General features: G+C 38.5%; 1 protein-coding gene across 1 annotated transcript in view; it reads left to right on the top strand.

Annotated features, from left to right (window-relative positions):
• The window catches only part of sh3kbp1 (SH3-domain kinase binding protein 1), a 75,399-nt gene extending 59,426 nt beyond the window's left edge, over positions 1-15,973 (top strand). The window contains exons 9-19 of the mRNA XM_038267441.1: positions 1,774-1,868; positions 1,949-2,044; positions 2,132-2,183; positions 2,261-2,332; positions 6,665-6,800; positions 6,891-6,961; positions 7,046-7,152; positions 8,117-8,227; positions 13,565-13,776; positions 13,856-13,919; positions 15,799-15,973. Coding sequence (XP_038123369.1) covers positions 1,774-1,868; positions 1,949-2,044; positions 2,132-2,183; positions 2,261-2,332; positions 6,665-6,800; positions 6,891-6,961; positions 7,046-7,152; positions 8,117-8,227; positions 13,565-13,776; positions 13,856-13,919; positions 15,799-15,837 — 1,055 coding nt within the window. The 3' untranslated portion in view covers positions 15,838-15,973. The remainder of the gene's footprint in view (positions 1-1,773; positions 1,869-1,948; positions 2,045-2,131; positions 2,184-2,260; positions 2,333-6,664; positions 6,801-6,890; positions 6,962-7,045; positions 7,153-8,116; positions 8,228-13,564; positions 13,777-13,855; positions 13,920-15,798) is intronic.
• Positions 15,974-17,849: the final 1,876 nt, after the last annotated feature.

A 17,849-nucleotide genomic window follows, 5' to 3' on the forward strand; every position in this document is an offset into this window, starting at 1 on the left:
AACACATGAAGCACGGTTTGCTTAGAATTTAACCTTCTTTAGCGAGGAGTGAGGCAGCGAGGCTCTCCCTCCCCCGAAGCACTGACAGGGAGTCAAATGAAGCTCTGCAGCCAATGCCTGCAGGAAAAGACAGAAGCTGTTCTCCTGTACTGCTCTTATTGAAAATAAGTTACACACACAAAGCTTCCACCAACCACACTTAAATTTAAAAGCAAGATGTAAATATATTTACTTTTTCTTTCTTTGGCACTGTTGCATGAATATAGATCCCCTACATTGCATTCATAAACAGCCTCATCAATTGTGTGCTTCTGCTGCTTTAAGGTTGAATTTGATACCCTGAGCTTCATTTATTCAGTTTTGGTTCAGATGAAATATAATTGAATGCTTGAAATACCTTTATAGAGTTCATCTTTAGTTTTAAACCTATCTAGTGTGTTTTTAATCACCTTCTGTCTTGCTAATATTGATATTTTTCTCTCTTGGTTGAATCAAACCGAATTACCAAATATGCATTCTTTTGTTTTTTGTTTTTATTTAGTTTTTATTTTAAGTTAATAGTCTACTTCTCTTTAACACTTTCAACATGCAACAGGAAACAACATGTTTTATTATTTTGTACACTGCAGATCTTCATATAAAAGGGGCTTTACACAAAACCCTATCGCAGCTGATCCCTTGATGATGACTGGAAGTGTTAAACATGTTTTTGTAGTTTGAAGAATACAAGGTTAATTTACATTTTAAGAAATCGTAAATCTAATCAGCTTTAATCATATTAGATATAATTTTCTGACAAAAAAATAGTAGCAAATGAAAAATGCTTATAGGCTATTAACTTTGGAAAACCACTATCCACAGTTCCCATTGAGCAGAAAAGCCCTAGGGTCTCAAACCGGTTCCAGAAAGGGCTATGTGGCTGCAGGTTTTCTTTCCAACCAAGCAATAGCACACCAGACTCCAGTCATCTCATCAACTTAGTGCAATCTGAACATGATGACTTGATGAGATGAATGGAGTCTAGTGTGCGATTGCTTGGTTGGAAAGAAAACCCGTAGCCACACGGCCCTTTCTTGAACCGGTTTCAGAACCCCTGAAGGTGAAAGCTACAAGTTTAACTCCTCCCTGCCAGTAGATGGTGTCTGCTCTCATTCAAACCTTCAATAATACTGTTTGCCAGCTGGTTGCCAGGCCAGCTGGTTGCCAGGTCTTCAAAAGCGTATTTTTATGAAGAAAATTATTAGCTAATGCTAACTGTACTTGCATGAAGCTGCCCTGGTTTAAGAAGTGAATTACAAACAATATTTTCACACCAATTTACTTGCAGAGGAACCTAGAAGCCTGCTGCAACATGGCTATGCAACACTGTGGTATGGGCTAACCTTAAAACATTAAATTCACTGGTTCAGAAGAAAAGCAGCAACCCCCACGTGGCCTTGCATGTGCTTTTCTTAAGTTGGCATCTAAACCTTGACCATTGTTTCTATGATTTAGGGTGTACCTGTTTTGGTAAAATGAGAAGTCTTTAACCTACTATTCTTACTAGAGCAGATTCCTTTTGTTTTCAATTTGGCATCGTTACCAGAAGTAAATATTTATGCAGTTTGGACCCGCCAAAATACATAAAAAAATAATTTATGTCCTTTTTTCAGTGATATTAACACTTATTGTGCACTACTCAAGATGTTTGGAAAAAAAATCTTCTAAAACAACTCTCATAGCATTTATGCATGAACCATTGATGTATTTATTTTTTATTTCATTGGCTGCCAGTGCGGGAGCAATGTAAGGTCCTTTTCCCATACGAAGCACAAAATGAAGATGAGCTGACGTTGAAAGAGGGGGATATTATCAATATTATCACAAAGGTGAGAGCAGCATTCATGTTTTCAGTTTTCCACAGTAAATACGCTTGATGTTGTCGATTCAGACTGTTCTTCTTTTACAGGAATGTGCCGATGCAGGCTGGTGGATGGGGGAGATCGCCGGAAGACAAGGCGTGTTCCCAGATAACTTTGTCAAACTGCTTGAAGTTGAGAAAGAGGTAATTGTGACATCTTTGAAACAAAAAAAGCTAAACTGTGAAACAGCTTATTTAAAAATTTACCCAAATATTTCAATGTTTTTTTAGAGACCTAAGAAACCACCGCCGCCAAGTGCGCCTTCCTCTAAACACACCACAGGTAAATGGCTCAGTTTTGCTTTTATTTGTTAATTGTTGTAAATTCAACCACCCAAAAATGTGAACTTTAATCTGTAGAGAAAAAGTCAGAAGGGAAGAAAGCCCCCCCTGAGCGGCCTGAGCATCCGCCACACAGAGACCAGGATCGAGGTAAACGTGGTCCCGCTTTAACCTGCGTCAGCCCCGCTTTTAATGCATTTTGCTACCTTGTACTGCTCTTGTCTGATTGGCAGATTTCCAACTTCCAACGAGCCTCTAACAACTTAAATTTCCCTTTCAGCTTGTTTCCTCTGCCTTTGTGTACACAGTGACAGAGCTTTGATTGAGAAAGCTAATCAGCATCTGTTTGCGTGCAACAGGAAGCTGCAGGCTCTGTGGTTTGATACTTGTCGAACACTGGTACCCTCAGTACTGCCGGTGCAAGACAGATGCATCCACTCTTCACCACAATAGTGCGGGATGTAATGCTGGGTTTCCGTGAGGCCTGAAGTTGTCTTAAATGAGCAAAAATAGTCATAGATCTTGAATAATATTTAGGTATGTCTCAATAGTAAATCAGGACTTTAATGTTATTTATATTAATATTATATTATTTGTTTTTGAAATAATATCTTGTTCTGCCTAAAGAATTAACAATAGATGTCCCGGAGAATTTCAGTTTTCCTGCAAGCCCCCCTCCCCTCTTCAAGTTTGTGTATTCACTCTACCTTGCTGAGTGTCCGTGTTGTATTGCAAATAACCCGTGATATGACCACCCTTCTACATGAGACTGGATAAAGGCTGAAACAAACTGGTATCAGAACAAGAGCATGCTCCAAACACTTTTCATTACCTGCTCCTGCAACGTCAGACCTTTTTGCAGGAATATCTTGATAGGTCATTTCTAAATCATTTATTTAGGCAAACCTGGACAACCAGATATCATACGGGTCCTGGTTCCTGAGCGGAGAACAGGTCATAACCATGCTTTTCCAACAAGGCAAGGCATAGCCTATTTATACTGTCCATTCACCAACAGACTCATTTATATTGCAAAGCTCACTATGTGAAAGAAAGAACAACTTAGAAAATAATTGTATTTTGTCTGTTCTCGCCTTTTCATGTCATTCAACATTTCAGCTTAGAGAATGACAAACAGTATGATTTCAATATTGGAGTAACATTTATTTCACCTAAGGAAAAGCACTACATATGAAGCTACAATTGTCCCATTTAGCAGTCTCCACAAACCCAATGCGAGTACTCCATGCATTTGCAACAGGTATACTTTGTGCAGTGCACACAACGCTCAGAGTTCTGCGGTTCCCGTTGCAGAGATTGCGCACCTGGCACTGTGTTGTTTTACCATGAGAACGTCTCTTCATCTCACGATGCTGTCTCATCTTTTCTTCTTGTATTGCCTTTTCCTGCATAAACCTGTTACGAAGTTCCTCTGCAAGTCGCAGAGTAAACTTTTGTTGACTGTCTTTAAACAGTCCTTAGACTCCGCAGCAGCGGTCACTTGAGTTATATTTGCCCCCTAGTAAATAGGGCAGACGGTCATTATTATATAAATATTCTTGCTTTCTACAGCGTTCCAGCTCATGCAGCTATTTTCATTATACAGATCAATTGTTGTCTGATCGCTGCGCTGGTCGCTCCGCTGTCTGAAATCATTGCGGTGTTGGCAACATTGATGACGCAGACCTAGTTATGTTTAATCACAAATATGATTTTTCCCCCCTACTCTCAGGTAAAACACTCGTCAACAGAGAGGCTTTAGCTAAAACCGAAACTGAAGGGGGTGGAATTGTTCTCCAAAGACAGCGCTAATGGAGCATTGATATGGAGAGATACTTGTGCCTTCGGTTTAAACGCGCAGGAACCAATTCGAGCTTGGAGTGAGAAAAACCGGGCACCCTCAAAACTGGTCTGGCGCGTGCTCAACTCTGAAAAACACTTCTCACTGGACTGTCGTCGCGCTCAGTTCCATTTCGGATCCATCTCTGTTCGCGCTCGACCTTCTCTCTCCACGCTCAACACCAGCTGTGCGCTCAGCGGTCTCTCCGCTCACTCGACTCTGTCTCTGCGTGTTGTCTCACTGCACGCTCAGATTGGTTCCTTTGCGCTCAAGCCGAAGGCACAGATATCTCTCCATGCATTTACATCTGAAAAGGGATTCATGAGTTGTGAAGGACTGTTGTTGACGAAAATCCTCGTATCTCTGGGCTCCCAAGTGTTAATGTATTTTTTTTATGTAAAGCTACAAATCACAGGAAGCTAAAAAGCAACCAGTTCTGTCCCAAGAAATGTACCCAGCCTTCATCACATACCTCAGAAGACTGATTTTGTATGATTAGGACATACAAATTTGAACATTCTTGTAAGATTATGAATTAGATACTTCATCATAGCAGCGTACCTAGCGAACAAATGCTTTAAAAAAGATTTCAACAGCTAATCCTGCTGTCTGTCACTGTTTGAGAGCGCATGGTTTACTGGTAGAGAACACAAAGGTTAGGTAATGTATGTGTAAGAGCATTTGAGTCACACTCATGAGAGCAAAACAGCTGAGAAACATCAATTTAAGTCACTTCCAGTCGCAAATATAACCTACAAAAGGCATGCCTAATCTTCAAAGATTCAGAATAAAGGATGCTAAATTGGGCACATAGTGGGTAATCAGAAAGAGTAAACTGGTTCTGTTCCTCCTATTTAAAATGACCAGACCTTATTTTGTTCAACTCCCAGTTTGAGAGTGGTAGTAAAAGAAAGATGAGGTTCAAAGCCATGAAGATGAAAATAATATTATTACAAATTATTTCAAAAATAACAATTATAATACTAAATAATATTTATAGAGCACACTGGTAGCTAATCTCTAAGTGCAAGTAAAAGTAAATAAATTAAATGCTGACAGAGATGGGAAGTAACGAAGTACAAATACTTCGTTACTGTACCTCAAGTAGATTTTTCTGATATTTTTACTTTACTTTACTACTTATTTTTATGGCGACTTTTTACTTCTACTCCTTGCATTTTTACACAAATATCTGTACTTTCTACTCCTTACATTTTTAAAAATTGGCTCGTTACTTTAGTTTTGAATAATTTCAATGGAGTTACCGTTATTATTTTTCACGTCATCAATACCAAATTCAATCTAATTGGATGGGAATGTACGTTGCATTTGACGCACCACTACAAGATGAATCGACAGATTCGGCGGTATTCATTTGCGGCAAATCATTGCAGCTTGGTGGCGGTGGCGTTAGTATAGTAGTATGGACGACGAGATGATTGAAAATGAACACAACGGAGATCTAGTCCTATTGGCAGACATCCATTTAAAATGTAGGCAACGGCATGAAAAAAGTGGTTTCTACTTTTATTTTTATACTTTAAGTAAATTTACAAGCCTGTACTTTGTTATTTTTACTTGAGTAAAGAAGTTTAATCAGTAGCCTACTTCCACTTTTACCAGAGTATTTTTTAACACAGGTATCTATGATTTTACTCAAGTCTGGAAAGTGAGTACTTTTGCCATCTCTGAATGCTGAAAATAACTAAAATTAAAAATCAGAATCAGAATTACTTTGTTAATCCCTTGCAAACAGAAGAGAGAAAGAATAAAATGAAAAAAATATAAAACATGATAGATGTAAAGAGATCTGTGATGTATAAAATATCTATATTTTAACATCTATGCTGTGAAATCTTGGTAGTTAGACCCTTTCTTCAAGATGAACATCTAGACAAATTATTTCTATTTAGTAAGGAAGCGTGATATGGCTTGCCATGATTTTTCATTTTTTGAAATAAATCACTAGATTTTCCTTTCTCCTTTAACCTTCATTTCTCACCAAAATGAGAAATTTTAAAGACTTGCTTTTTATTACAATTATTCCTTCTAATAGTTTACCTAAATTCAAAATGCACCTAAAATATAAGCATCCTTGAAAGAAAATAAAGCATTGCAAAAATTATGAAAGATTAGAACACTTAGATACTTCAAGTGCAACTTGTACCAGAACAGACAGACAGTACGATTAGATGGGCTGTTTTTCAGCAGGGGTGTTTCTGTTTCTCTGAGGAGGAAAATCAGCCAATTCACGTCCTTTTTATTTACCTTTAAATCTTTGCAAGGTCCCTCTTGGTTATGACCATAATATTTTTTTTGTAGAGAATGTTTCTTTTTATTTTGACAGATGTAAATTACATTGGAAAACTGTAATTAGAAAATATTTACAGGAGATTAATGAAGAACCTGAGGGATAATGTATTAGAAACTGTGTCTCTTGGTTTGTGTTTGCACTAATAACATCTCAGCTTCCACCCTCCTCCCTCTTCATTATCCTTCCATCCTCTGTTCCTGTATTCCCATTTACTCCTGCAGCTTTGCAAATCTTTTACCTTTTAACTCTTCTTTTTTTCAACTTTAAGGTCAACTTGAAGATGATTATTGTTCTGTAGCGCTATCATTTCTCATGTATGTGTGTGTAGGTGAAGAGATGAAGATTGGAGAAATCCCTAAGCCTTCCCTCCCAATGCACCTTCCCAAGAAGCCCCACCCCCCAAAGTCAAGCTCCTCCTCCTCCTCCCATCCCCCAAGGCGTCCAGAGAGGCCGCCTACATTAGCGTCAGTAAACACACACACAGAACCCAACAGAACCAGAGATGAACCCTTACCTTCTAGAGGCTGATTCTGTTGTTTGATTTACCTGCTCAGGAGTGAAAGCCCAAAGTCTGAGGGCGGTGCTTCAACACCAGATTCTGCCCCTGACAGGTCACAAGGCACCGGTGAGTCTGAGTGGCAGGAACTTGGACTCCTCCTTCCCTTTCGCCCTTTCTGGACGTAACTCGTCTGTTTGTTTCTGTGTTCAGATTTTGACCTGGATGCGGTCGTTTCTTCAACAGAGAAGCTGAGCCACCCGACGGCATCGCGACCTAGAGTCACAGACCGCCGGCCTCGTTCCCAGATCATAACACCTGTGAGTGTTCAGGAACCTACTGACCCAGTTTTATTCCGCTTTAAAACCACAACATGTGGGGCTCATGATGGGTTATTAGCACAGGATGTAAATCTCTCTAAACCCAAACAGTCCAAGAACTCTTGATGCCAATTAGTTGACACAGAGATATAACTTGTTGCACTGATCACATTATTTTCAGCCTTTTCTAGAGGCACCATCTTTTTCTTCTAACCCTGCTTTATAAGTTAACTTTTAGATAATTTTGATGAAGCATGATTTAAAAGCAATATCTGACTTTTATTTTCCCATTTTCATAGATTTCTTTTATTTATTATTACTTTTCTCAGATTCAAGTTAATCAAGTGGCCAGTTTGTTTTTTCTTTTATTAAATGAGGGGCACCAACAATTTGTCATATTTCCATACATGGAATTAAGGAAACTTTGGGTGTCACAAAAACAAAAACATCGGATGTTTTAAAATGACTCCCACCTATTTATATCACATATAATGCATTCATATTATAAAGGGAAAGCAATATATATAACTCATGTATTTACATAAATACATATACATGCATATACACCTCTACATGGCTTCTTGGCACCTTAAGAAGAAAACCCTCCCTATAGCATAATGCTGCCACCATGTTTACCCACACAGTTGGTGCGTTCAGTGTTTTATATGTTGGTGGAGTGTCAGTTTTGATTGAGCATACTATATTTGCAAACGCTTGTCTTTAAATATTTCTATATCTTTTTAATAAATCATAGTATAGAAACACATAAAAATGGATCCTTGCTGACTTTTGTGCCACAGTAAAGCTTCAACGATCTCTGCGTTGATAGATCCTCCCCAACCAGATATCCTAGTTTATTTAAACATGTTGTGGCAATTTCCTATTTTCTGTTTGTATGAAACAGAAACATTGTTGATGTTCCTTCTCTAGGTTTTCTGATTATATTATTTTCTTTCTTTGGCAGTCCTCTCTGTCCAATACAGAGCTGGATTCTCCTACGGTGGAGGAAAGGAAGGACAGGAGAAAAGAGGACCAGGAGCCCGTCTCCATCAAGAAAGGAGTCCCTATCATTCCGGTACGATCACTCCATTTACTTATATATTTTCTTGTGTTTAGCCAGCAGATGGCGCCATACGGTTAATTTTCCTTTTCAAATGTGATCTGTTGAAAGTTACTCCAGCTGTTTTCTTATATCAAAAATGTTAACAGATTTAAAACGAGGTTGCAAAAGTAAAAATTGGTGAAAAGCAATGGCAGGGAACAAAGCAGTCTGTTTTCCTTGGTCCTCTCATTATTCCAAATTAAACATCCAGAGTATATTTAAAGATATAATAATATTTGGTCTTCTAAAGGGGTCATAGAATGAAAATATAGGGTATTTGGAGCTGGTCCTTAAGGTCTCTGAATAGGATGTGTAACATTTGCTGTTCTCTGAGCTCTAATGCAAGCCTGGTAAAAAGGCTTAGAATGAAATGACAGGTTTACTTTTATGCTACACTCATGAATATTTAGATGAGCTGTGCGCTGATTAATTGGTTTACAGCGAGCGAAGCTGCTGAGCAAAGACGCATCATAGCAACAAGTACTCACTAACTGAAATATCAAATTGTTGATATGGTAGGGTGACCAGACGTCCTTTTTTCCCTAGACATGTCGTACTTTTCATACCTAAAAAAATGTCCAGGGGGTATTTCAAAATCGTTTCAAATTTTGGTCGACTACAGTGCAGCAGAACCCAGCCCTCAGCTCCGGGGCTGGTCCGGCAACCCCAGCGAATGGGGGCAGGGAGCCAGCGGGGGATGGAGCGACCAAACCCGACTCGGTGACGGTAGTCTGGACAACTGCGGCCCTGTGCTTACTGTGCTTCCACCCTTACCGTGATTACCGTCACCGGGTTAGGTTCAGTCGCTCCTTGTTCTCCTTTTCAGAAGCCTAAATTTGGTCACCCTAGATATGCTAGCACCAGCTAAAGGGCAGATTATACTTCTGCAACAGCCCACATCAAATGTCGCTTGGGTATGTTCGCAAACCAGTTTTGCTGGTATGCTTCTGCACCGTCGGTCTGGAATTTCTAGAGACACACAGCAGTTTCCGGCCAAAGCGCAAGGGGGAACCTATTAGGGAACTCGCAAGAACTTTGGCGGCGTCGGCGGGAGTGTTTATCTTCCAAAACAAAAATGGCGCATCTGCAAAATATCACCATCACAGAGACAGATCTAGAGTTGCTAGACATCGAAGAGGAACAGGTTCTGTTAATGGAGCGAACCTCCTCGATTAACCTTTCGTCATAGTATTCCTTTGTTCCTCGGTTTTAAAAATGGCGCGCCCCGGGACCAAATCGAGAAGGACGACCACACAGACAGCCGGAAAGGCATACCAAGGACCAATCACAGCTGCTTTTTGTCTGTGCACTTCCGTTTGAGGTCTGCGCGGGTTTGCGACCATCCGACGCGTAGTCAGGAATTTTTTGAGGTGTGTGACGACGGTTGCAGAACCTCTGCACAGGGGGCGTGGTCACAGACAGAGACAGATTTGACGGTTGCAGAGTCTATGCGTCAGAAGCATCAATTGGCCTTTAGCGACAAAATAAAACAGCTTGCAGTTGTGATGACCTTACGTTCGTAACAGCCCCTCGTTTCAGTAAAAGAAGTTTAGCAAATCCTGCTTTGAACTGTCCAAGATTTTGAAAGCTGTCTTCGGTAAAATGCTTAGAGCAAATAAACAGATGAGCATCAAACTTTGCAGGGATCTTCTGATAGACAAAAACAATCCTTACCTGTCGAGTCTTCGGATCCTTGGGAAGACTGTAAACATTTTCCCCCTTCTCCATGAAACCTGGATCACTGCATTTACGCCCGTGGTTCTGGCTATTTTCAATAGAGAAACTGCCTGCTTTGCAATTCTTGTAGAAGTGAACCCAACTGTAGGCTACCTCTATTCATGTTCTTGGGTCAGTGAACCAGTGGGCTACTCTGTATGTTAATTTCGGCGTGTGACAAAAGCAAGGGCGTAGGTTTGATTTCAACTTTGGTAGGGACACTATTCTTCAGTTTCATTGGTCCTTTGCAAAAAATATGCATGCTCTTTTTTATGCTTAATGTGAGCTTCAGGGCTCATTTTGTTTAAAGAGAACAGCAGCATTTCTTGCTACATTAATACAAATCTTAAAAGCACTACATGCACTAGATGCTGTTTATCAATATTTAAAGCATAAATGGCTCTGATGAATGTGGAATTAGGACTTTTTCCACTTTGAAAAGGATTGCATTTAAATTTACCTGCAACTAAGACAGCGTCTATTTAACCAAATATAGTCTATAATATGTGGATTTATTCTGTGTTTTCTTCTGAAGATATAGAATTGTGGAGAGGTAAAACCCACTCTTATTTTTTTTAATCTAATATGCTCTCTCCGGATCATGCAAAATAATACATTCAAGGGACGGAAAATAAATGTATTGTATTTACATGTGCACTGGAACTAGAAGAGGAACTGACACTGAGCATTTAAAATATTAATATTAGAATTTGTACATCTGGGCTGTAGTTACTCTGTATTGCCAATTTCATGTATTTTATCTATGGCTGAAACAATCATATTAACAAATTATTTAAATAATCGTGAACTAATTTAGTAATTGATTAATCGTAAACTGGAGTATAGGGCCACTAAAATGTGCCTTTAGCCGACAGAGCGACCCACTTAGAGCAGGAATTATACCAAGATTGTAAAAAAGTATTAGCTTTTAAGAAGTGAAAAAAAAAAAAGTTTTGTCTGTCAATATTCTCCACCCAGAACTCCTCCAAAGGAAACGTTTAAACATTTCTGTTTCACCTGGTTTCATTTCATAAAAGATCTTCTGTAAGGAGCCTTTGGCTATCTGATTAAAAGATAAAATAAAAGAAATCCTAACGTTGTTAACTTACATTTCTCAAGTTCCACAAATAAAAAAACTCTCTCCTGCTTCTTTACAGAACTCCAGTCGGAAGCTTTCGCCTGTTTTAGCGTAGATAATATTTTTTTCATTTGGACTAGCTTCTTGGCCCAATATTAATTTATTTTAGCGTCTTTTTTTTCGCGCTCCAAGCACCCGCGCACATACAGACTAGAAAACACGCAATCAGAAAGAGAGAAGGCTGAACTTAAGGCAGAATAATCAGAGAGTTAAACCGCGCAGCACAGTTGATGCGCTGCTATGTGAAAGGGACAGGAAAGAGCAGCAGCTGCAGCTACCAGGCAGAGGAGCTGCGAGAGGAAAAGAAGCGGCTGCTGTATAGTAAATTATAAACATGTTGTTTACATCCAATTATTGGTAGGGACAAATAGGTCCTTCCAAGTTTTTGGTAGGGACATGTCACTATGGTCCCTATGCAAACCTACGCCCATGGACAAAAGTACAGGCCAGAGTTGACGTTAATTCAGGGCTTCGTTTGGATTCGCCCGTTTTATGGTGGAAGTTTAGAATTTTGAAATTTGCAGATAAAGGAGTTGTCGATGGGGTTTGTACTTGTCTGTACGTCCATTTCACCCACCGAACTATCAATATTCATCTATGACAATATAAACTCAGTTTTGCATTCTAGGACCCCTTTAAAGGCCCTTTGAGAGTCTCATCGTCCTCCTTTTTAATTGTCTTCTAAACTGGTTCGACTTGTCGTGGATCATTGTCTAACGATCACCACCTCAATTGAATGTGAAGAACCACTTACACCACAACAACAGCATAATACTATGAATACTATACCCAACAGTTAATAAATGAAGTTCCAAGCTTCAACTTTATTCTTCCAAACACTCTTCTTGTCATTCCGGTAGTTTATATCATAGCTTATCCTTTTATTGTTTTTTTCTACATCATTTTATTTAGGGTCATGGAAAACATTAAGGGCCATTTGAACAGCTACCTGGTCTCAGCCTATTTATATAAATTAGTATATAAAATGGACAGTTTAGAATCGAATAGCAACTGAAACAGAGTTGTTTAACAAAGGTATTCAGAAATCTCTTCACTAATGTAATGTAATGGTGATTGGTTATTTGATGGAATATGAGGTAACACTGACCTGAATAGATCAGAGTATGAGTGACAATAAGAGGCGTCTTTGTGTGACTCTCACTGAGGTCAAGTCCTTTGGTTTGTTGAGTGGACATCCTGCTATTACATGCGACTTCCTTCCTTCACCCTTTAAGTCCACAACATTAAAGTAGCTGTGCTGTGAGCTGAAACACTGGATTTCAGTGGTTTGTTGTTTTCCCAGCCTTGATTCTTGGTTTTTCTCTGGTAGTTTCTTGAGGTCGTTTCCATAGGGAGACAGTTTGGGTCAGATGTCAAAAGGGTGATGAAATTGAATATAACAAGCAAATATTATACAATATCAAAGCAAAAGAGTTTAAATCTCCAACTAGCAATATAGTAAAAACTGTTAGCTATAAATGCTTGAGGTCTACTCCCAACATAATACCGTAAGTATTAAATTCACTTTATTTTTATAGCGCTAATTCACAACACAAAAAAAAACATTTGAAAATATGTTAATGGCTGTTGTTTATGTATTGGGGTCTTGATTATTCTTAATGCACCTTTTTCCTCCTTGTTTGCACCTTCTTTAATCACTGTGCCAATATGTGACGAGTGAATTTCTCCGCTTTGAGATCAATAAGGCTCATCTAATCTAATGTATTTAAGCCTTTTAGAATGAGAGAAAATCCCAATTTAACTCAAAGTTTGGGATACAATTCTTGTTTTTTTTTTTTTTACAGAGGTTTTGGGAACTTTTTAAATGAGTCCTAGGAATAATGATTTAAATAAAAGATTTAACATTTGAATGTTTTACTGGCTGCATGTAAAACTCTTATCTCCTCTGTATGTTACTGTGCATCTTTATAGTTTTTTAATTGTTCTTTTAAGTTTTTTCTTCTCTTTGCATTTCTTAAAAATGAAAGATAGGGCAATGCGTCCATAAAATCTAATCATAATATTTTGTTGTAGTATTCTGTTAACAATAAAATTCACAATAAAAACACTAATTTATTCTTTGAAGTCTTTCTACAAATCTTAAAGAGGCCTCTTGGGAACATAAGTTACATAAGGAATTGTAATTCATATTACTAAATATCCCCTAGTAACAGCAGTTAATCATATTCTTTCATTAGTGTTTCATCATCACTAATTCTAATTTATAATTTGACGATATATCCAAATTGCTTTCATGACTATTAATGCATGGCAATATGATAAATGCCCATCCTATATAAAAAAAGAAATAAAATATTCTCAAACTGCAACAATGATCATCATTCAGAGTTCTTTATTTAAATTTAACATTCGCCTTGATAGCTCTCATGCTGTGTGACTGTGTAGGTAAATAAAATGAATAATCGTTTCTTAGATACCATCGTGATCTGTTTTAGGTAGGGGATGTTAAAGCCCCGCTGCATAAACCCTCTATGCTGCCCCCTCCTAACTCCGGCCATCGCTCCATCTCCCCGTCCTCCTCCTCGGGTCTCACCCCTTCTCCGGAGCTGCGGCACTCGCCGCTGACGCCGTCGCCGACGCTGGAGGAACTCAGGAGCCAACTGAGAGACTTGAGAGCCTCCATAGAGATGCTGAAGATCCACCACAGGTGAGCCGGCCTGCATGGTTGTTTGTTCATTGGTAAATGTTTTGTTCATGTGACTGAAACTTGATGGGATGCATTTCAGGCAGGAGATGAAGCAACTGGCCACTGCGCTGGATGAGGAGAAGAGGATGCGCATTAGTTTACAGGTTAGAGTTATTTTATCTTGACCCGTGGTAGAAAAAAAATGCTTATTTCCGGATGCTGTTTTTATGGTATAATGTGTATTTTTTCCAATTTTATGAGACTTAACATCACAAACCAACATAAAGTTGTGCATAAATTTGGAGCTGAAGAAATTTGTGTATTGTAAAAGGTTTTCAAACCCATTTTTTTTATAGTATATTTGTATCCTCTTTGAGTGAAGAGTTTGCTCATCCTTATGTCTACTCCTTTCACTTTATGGGTCCTGGAAAACTCTGGGGCGGACGTTTTTTGGTGTTCATCAAACATTTTATATCCTCTCATCTGCCCCTAAATAATCCCACATATCTGTACTCAGGGACTGTTAAATTGCCTGTGAAGACCTCCTCCCACCTGAGCGTCTCCTATTGATTCATTCCTTGTCATTTTAGGTCAGAGGAGTGCAAAGCTTACAAATAAATAAGCCCAGTTTGCTCTCCGTTTAGATTAAAATTGTCTAGAGCCGGTAAAAGTTTCTTAGCTATTAAAAATGATCCTATCCAAAAACGTTGTTGAAAAGGGAAAGACAAACTTAGGAGGTAAAGAATAGACTTTCCTGAGCTTAATGAGACCAATAGATTTCTTTACCTCTAGCTACTGTGGTTGCTTATTTAAGCAGGATGCAATCTCCTAGGTTTGCTCATTGTTCACTCACTAAACAGCTGTGTTTATATGGGGAAAATGGTTTTATACAATTGCTTTCTAGGGGGGCAGACTAAAGGGTAGAGATATATGGATACAGTGTTTTTAAGGCTGAAATTAACAGATTTTCCATCTTGGGCTACCCCTTTTTTTTCGCCAATTCTTAAAACCAATAAAGTGCAATGAAATCAGAAAGTTGGACCCAGAATTCAAGGCGAGACAGGCAGTGGAAAAGTTCAAAGCATTTATTTTATAACAAATAGGAATGCCGGGCTACTTGTCAGCGGGGCGAATCCCTGCAGGGATAGGAAATCCAGGTCAGTGACTGGACTGTTGGGCTTATCACGACTTGGCGCAAAAGTCACTGACCTGATTCAAAGTTCAGTCCGATCTGGAGGAAAGAGTTGAATCCAAATCCATGAGTCCTGAACAGATCAAACCAACTGAGAAAACAGGGGCAAAGCAAAACACTGGATCTACCGGGCAGAAATTGGTCAAAATCGGGAAAACAGAACAAGATTCAGATCGCTGCAGTAAATCTCACCAAACTGCTCAAATAACCTGGCGCTGATGGTAGGCAAGCAAACAACATTAATAGCAGAGGAACCAGTTGGAAACTATCGTCGCTATATCAGCCGCTGGCCCACTTGGACAGGTGAGCAGGATCAAAGGAAAAAACCCAACCATCAGCCCCAAGAACATGACATATAGCTTCTTCTTCCTTGATTGATATAATAAAAATGACAAAAAGATAAGAAATGTTTGACAAGTTTCATTTTAACCAGAATGGAAATTACAAATAAAAGAAAACATAAACAATGGACATAAAATGGAAGGAATGGCAAGGCATGGGCCTCACGGGATGTGAAAGCAATGAACTGTTGAACACATCAAACAATGACAATACAAGAAGAAAAACTATCAGCTCCAAGTATTGGCCTGCTGATGCTTTGGTAACTCCTTAGTTAAAGGGGCGAAAACTGATATAGCCAGTCTTTACTCATCAGAAATGTTAAAACATATTTAGTATGTTTTTCCGCTTCAGAATTATTGTTTAAAAAGAAGAAAATACTTAGAAATTTTGAGTTGGAAGTTGAACATTTTAAAGAAAAACTTTTTCCAGAGAACAGCATTAGTTCATTAAATCTTAAAAGCCTGTAAAAAATGTGCAATACTAACTGATTCCCTGCGTTTGTCTCACAGGTGGAAGTAGAGCACTTAAAGAGGAGCCTGTCCAAATGAGGACTGAAGTATCCGTATCAGCCTGCTCCCATCACGTCTGCGGCCATATTAAATAACAAAAATGAAAACAAACAAAAAAAAAACAGAAAAAGAATAACTTTCTCACAGTTGGTTTTGACACTTCAGCCAAAACTACGTTTGTGCCAAACGATCATCACCATCAGCGGTTCAGCACCATGGAATCAGCCACATTCCCGCCCCTCTAAGCCGCCTTATCCTGCGTTTACTTCTTACATTTATTTCTATCTCCTGCTAAAGAGGCTTCTCTGTTTGGTTTACTGCTTTCTTCGCTGTGCCACCGGTACCGACCGGCCGCAGAAAAAGGATGCGCCCGGAGCCATGGCTGCCTGGTACTTTTTAAAGTTTCCTAGAGCGAAGGAAACGACAGCCTCTGTAGCCCGGTCTGAGCAGAAGACCTCTGTGCAGTTCTATGTCCACTTTGCGGCCTTCACCTCCTGTCTGTACGTATGAGTGTGTTTGTGTTCATGCAATGTGAGGACCTGGAGTACTGAGCTTCAAAGAAGGGGTTTTTACCATTTACATTTCCAAACAAATGAAAATCAAACCACAAACACTGAAACTAGCTTCAACCGGGAATCTTGGTAACACATTATCAATGTGTGTGTTTTAAGATACATTTAATTTTTTTCATAGTTTAAGTTCAAATAAAAGAGGGACCAATGACAGCACAATTTTAAGCATATATGCAGATACAAAAAAACTCAACAAGGAATGCCTCAGAACACAAAAGCAACATTTGAAAGGATACCAATTTAATATTTTATCAGTTCCCATTTTTAATCCTAGGTTATGATTCATACAGTTAGGAAATAAAAACAAAGTACAGTATTTTCTTCTGTAAAAGTTCCAGAGTAAATAATGTGTCTGGTTTGCTCTGCAGACATGAGATCATAAGGCACCAGCCAGATTAGGATTGCCTTACTTTGATATTTCATCCCTGCTTCCTGTTTATTCTTAACTAATGTTTTTCTTTTGTTGGTCCATCCTGGGAATCCATAATTCTAAAAACATTTTAAACTGCATAAATTCAGCAGTCAGGATAAAAATGTGTTTAAATTTTGGAGGTGATAAAATTGCAGCAAACAGCAGTTGTCCAGATCAATTTCAATCTTTACCACTGCATTTTTGTATCTATTTATAAACATCTGGCATAATTATAACCAGATATTTGACAGTTTTCTGGCAATATAGTTGGTAACTTGAAGTTGTTGGTTTTCTTAAATAGACCAGGCTTGAAAACATAGTCCATTCAATACAAATAAAGTTAATACCAGTATAAAAAAAATATAGTATTAACCTTCTGTATCAGTTGCTGTGGTTGTTATCTTGTTGGAACAGCTGATTGTGTCCAGATTTTGGACAATCTAGCAGTAGATGTGAGGGAGAGTTTAAACTTTGTTAGCCAGTCCAGCTTGTCCCAGTGAATCAGTATAATTGGCAGTAAAACCACTGATCTCTATTTATCCACTGGATTGCTGATAGTACGTTGGTAGTACAAGGTGGAGTGAAGACAGCGGCAGCCATATTGGTACTCCTTAATTAGACCGGTCGCAATGTAAATAATATGTGTGCTACAGCATCGAACAATCATGATAATCTCATTTTTAGGGGGTAGACTTTTAAAGATAGATTTGAAAGATAAATTCATCCCTTTGACACACACTTGCTGTTTCATAGCAAAAGTAAATTACTGTAATTTCTGATAAAAAAAAAACACATCAGATTGCACAGTGATTATGAAGTCAATGAAGTCTATAAATCATGTAATATGACATTACAAAAATTCATCACAGCAATATTAATGTTGTAATGGAGCACTATAATACAGATGTGCCAAACATGCTAAATTGATTATGTACATGTAATTTACATCTAATAATTACATTGTTATGGTAATGAAATATTATAATTTATAATACAGTTTATCATTTCAAGATTTTATATCAGGACTGAATTACAATTACATATTACTACAGTGACATTTTAAAGTG

The sequence above is a fragment of the Cyprinodon tularosa genome, unplaced genomic scaffold, assembly GCF_016077235.1.
Source record: "Cyprinodon tularosa strain WSP-4 unplaced genomic scaffold, ASM1607723v1 ctg673, whole genome shotgun sequence".
Lineage (NCBI taxonomy): Eukaryota > Metazoa > Chordata > Actinopteri > Cyprinodontiformes > Cyprinodontidae > Cyprinodon > Cyprinodon tularosa.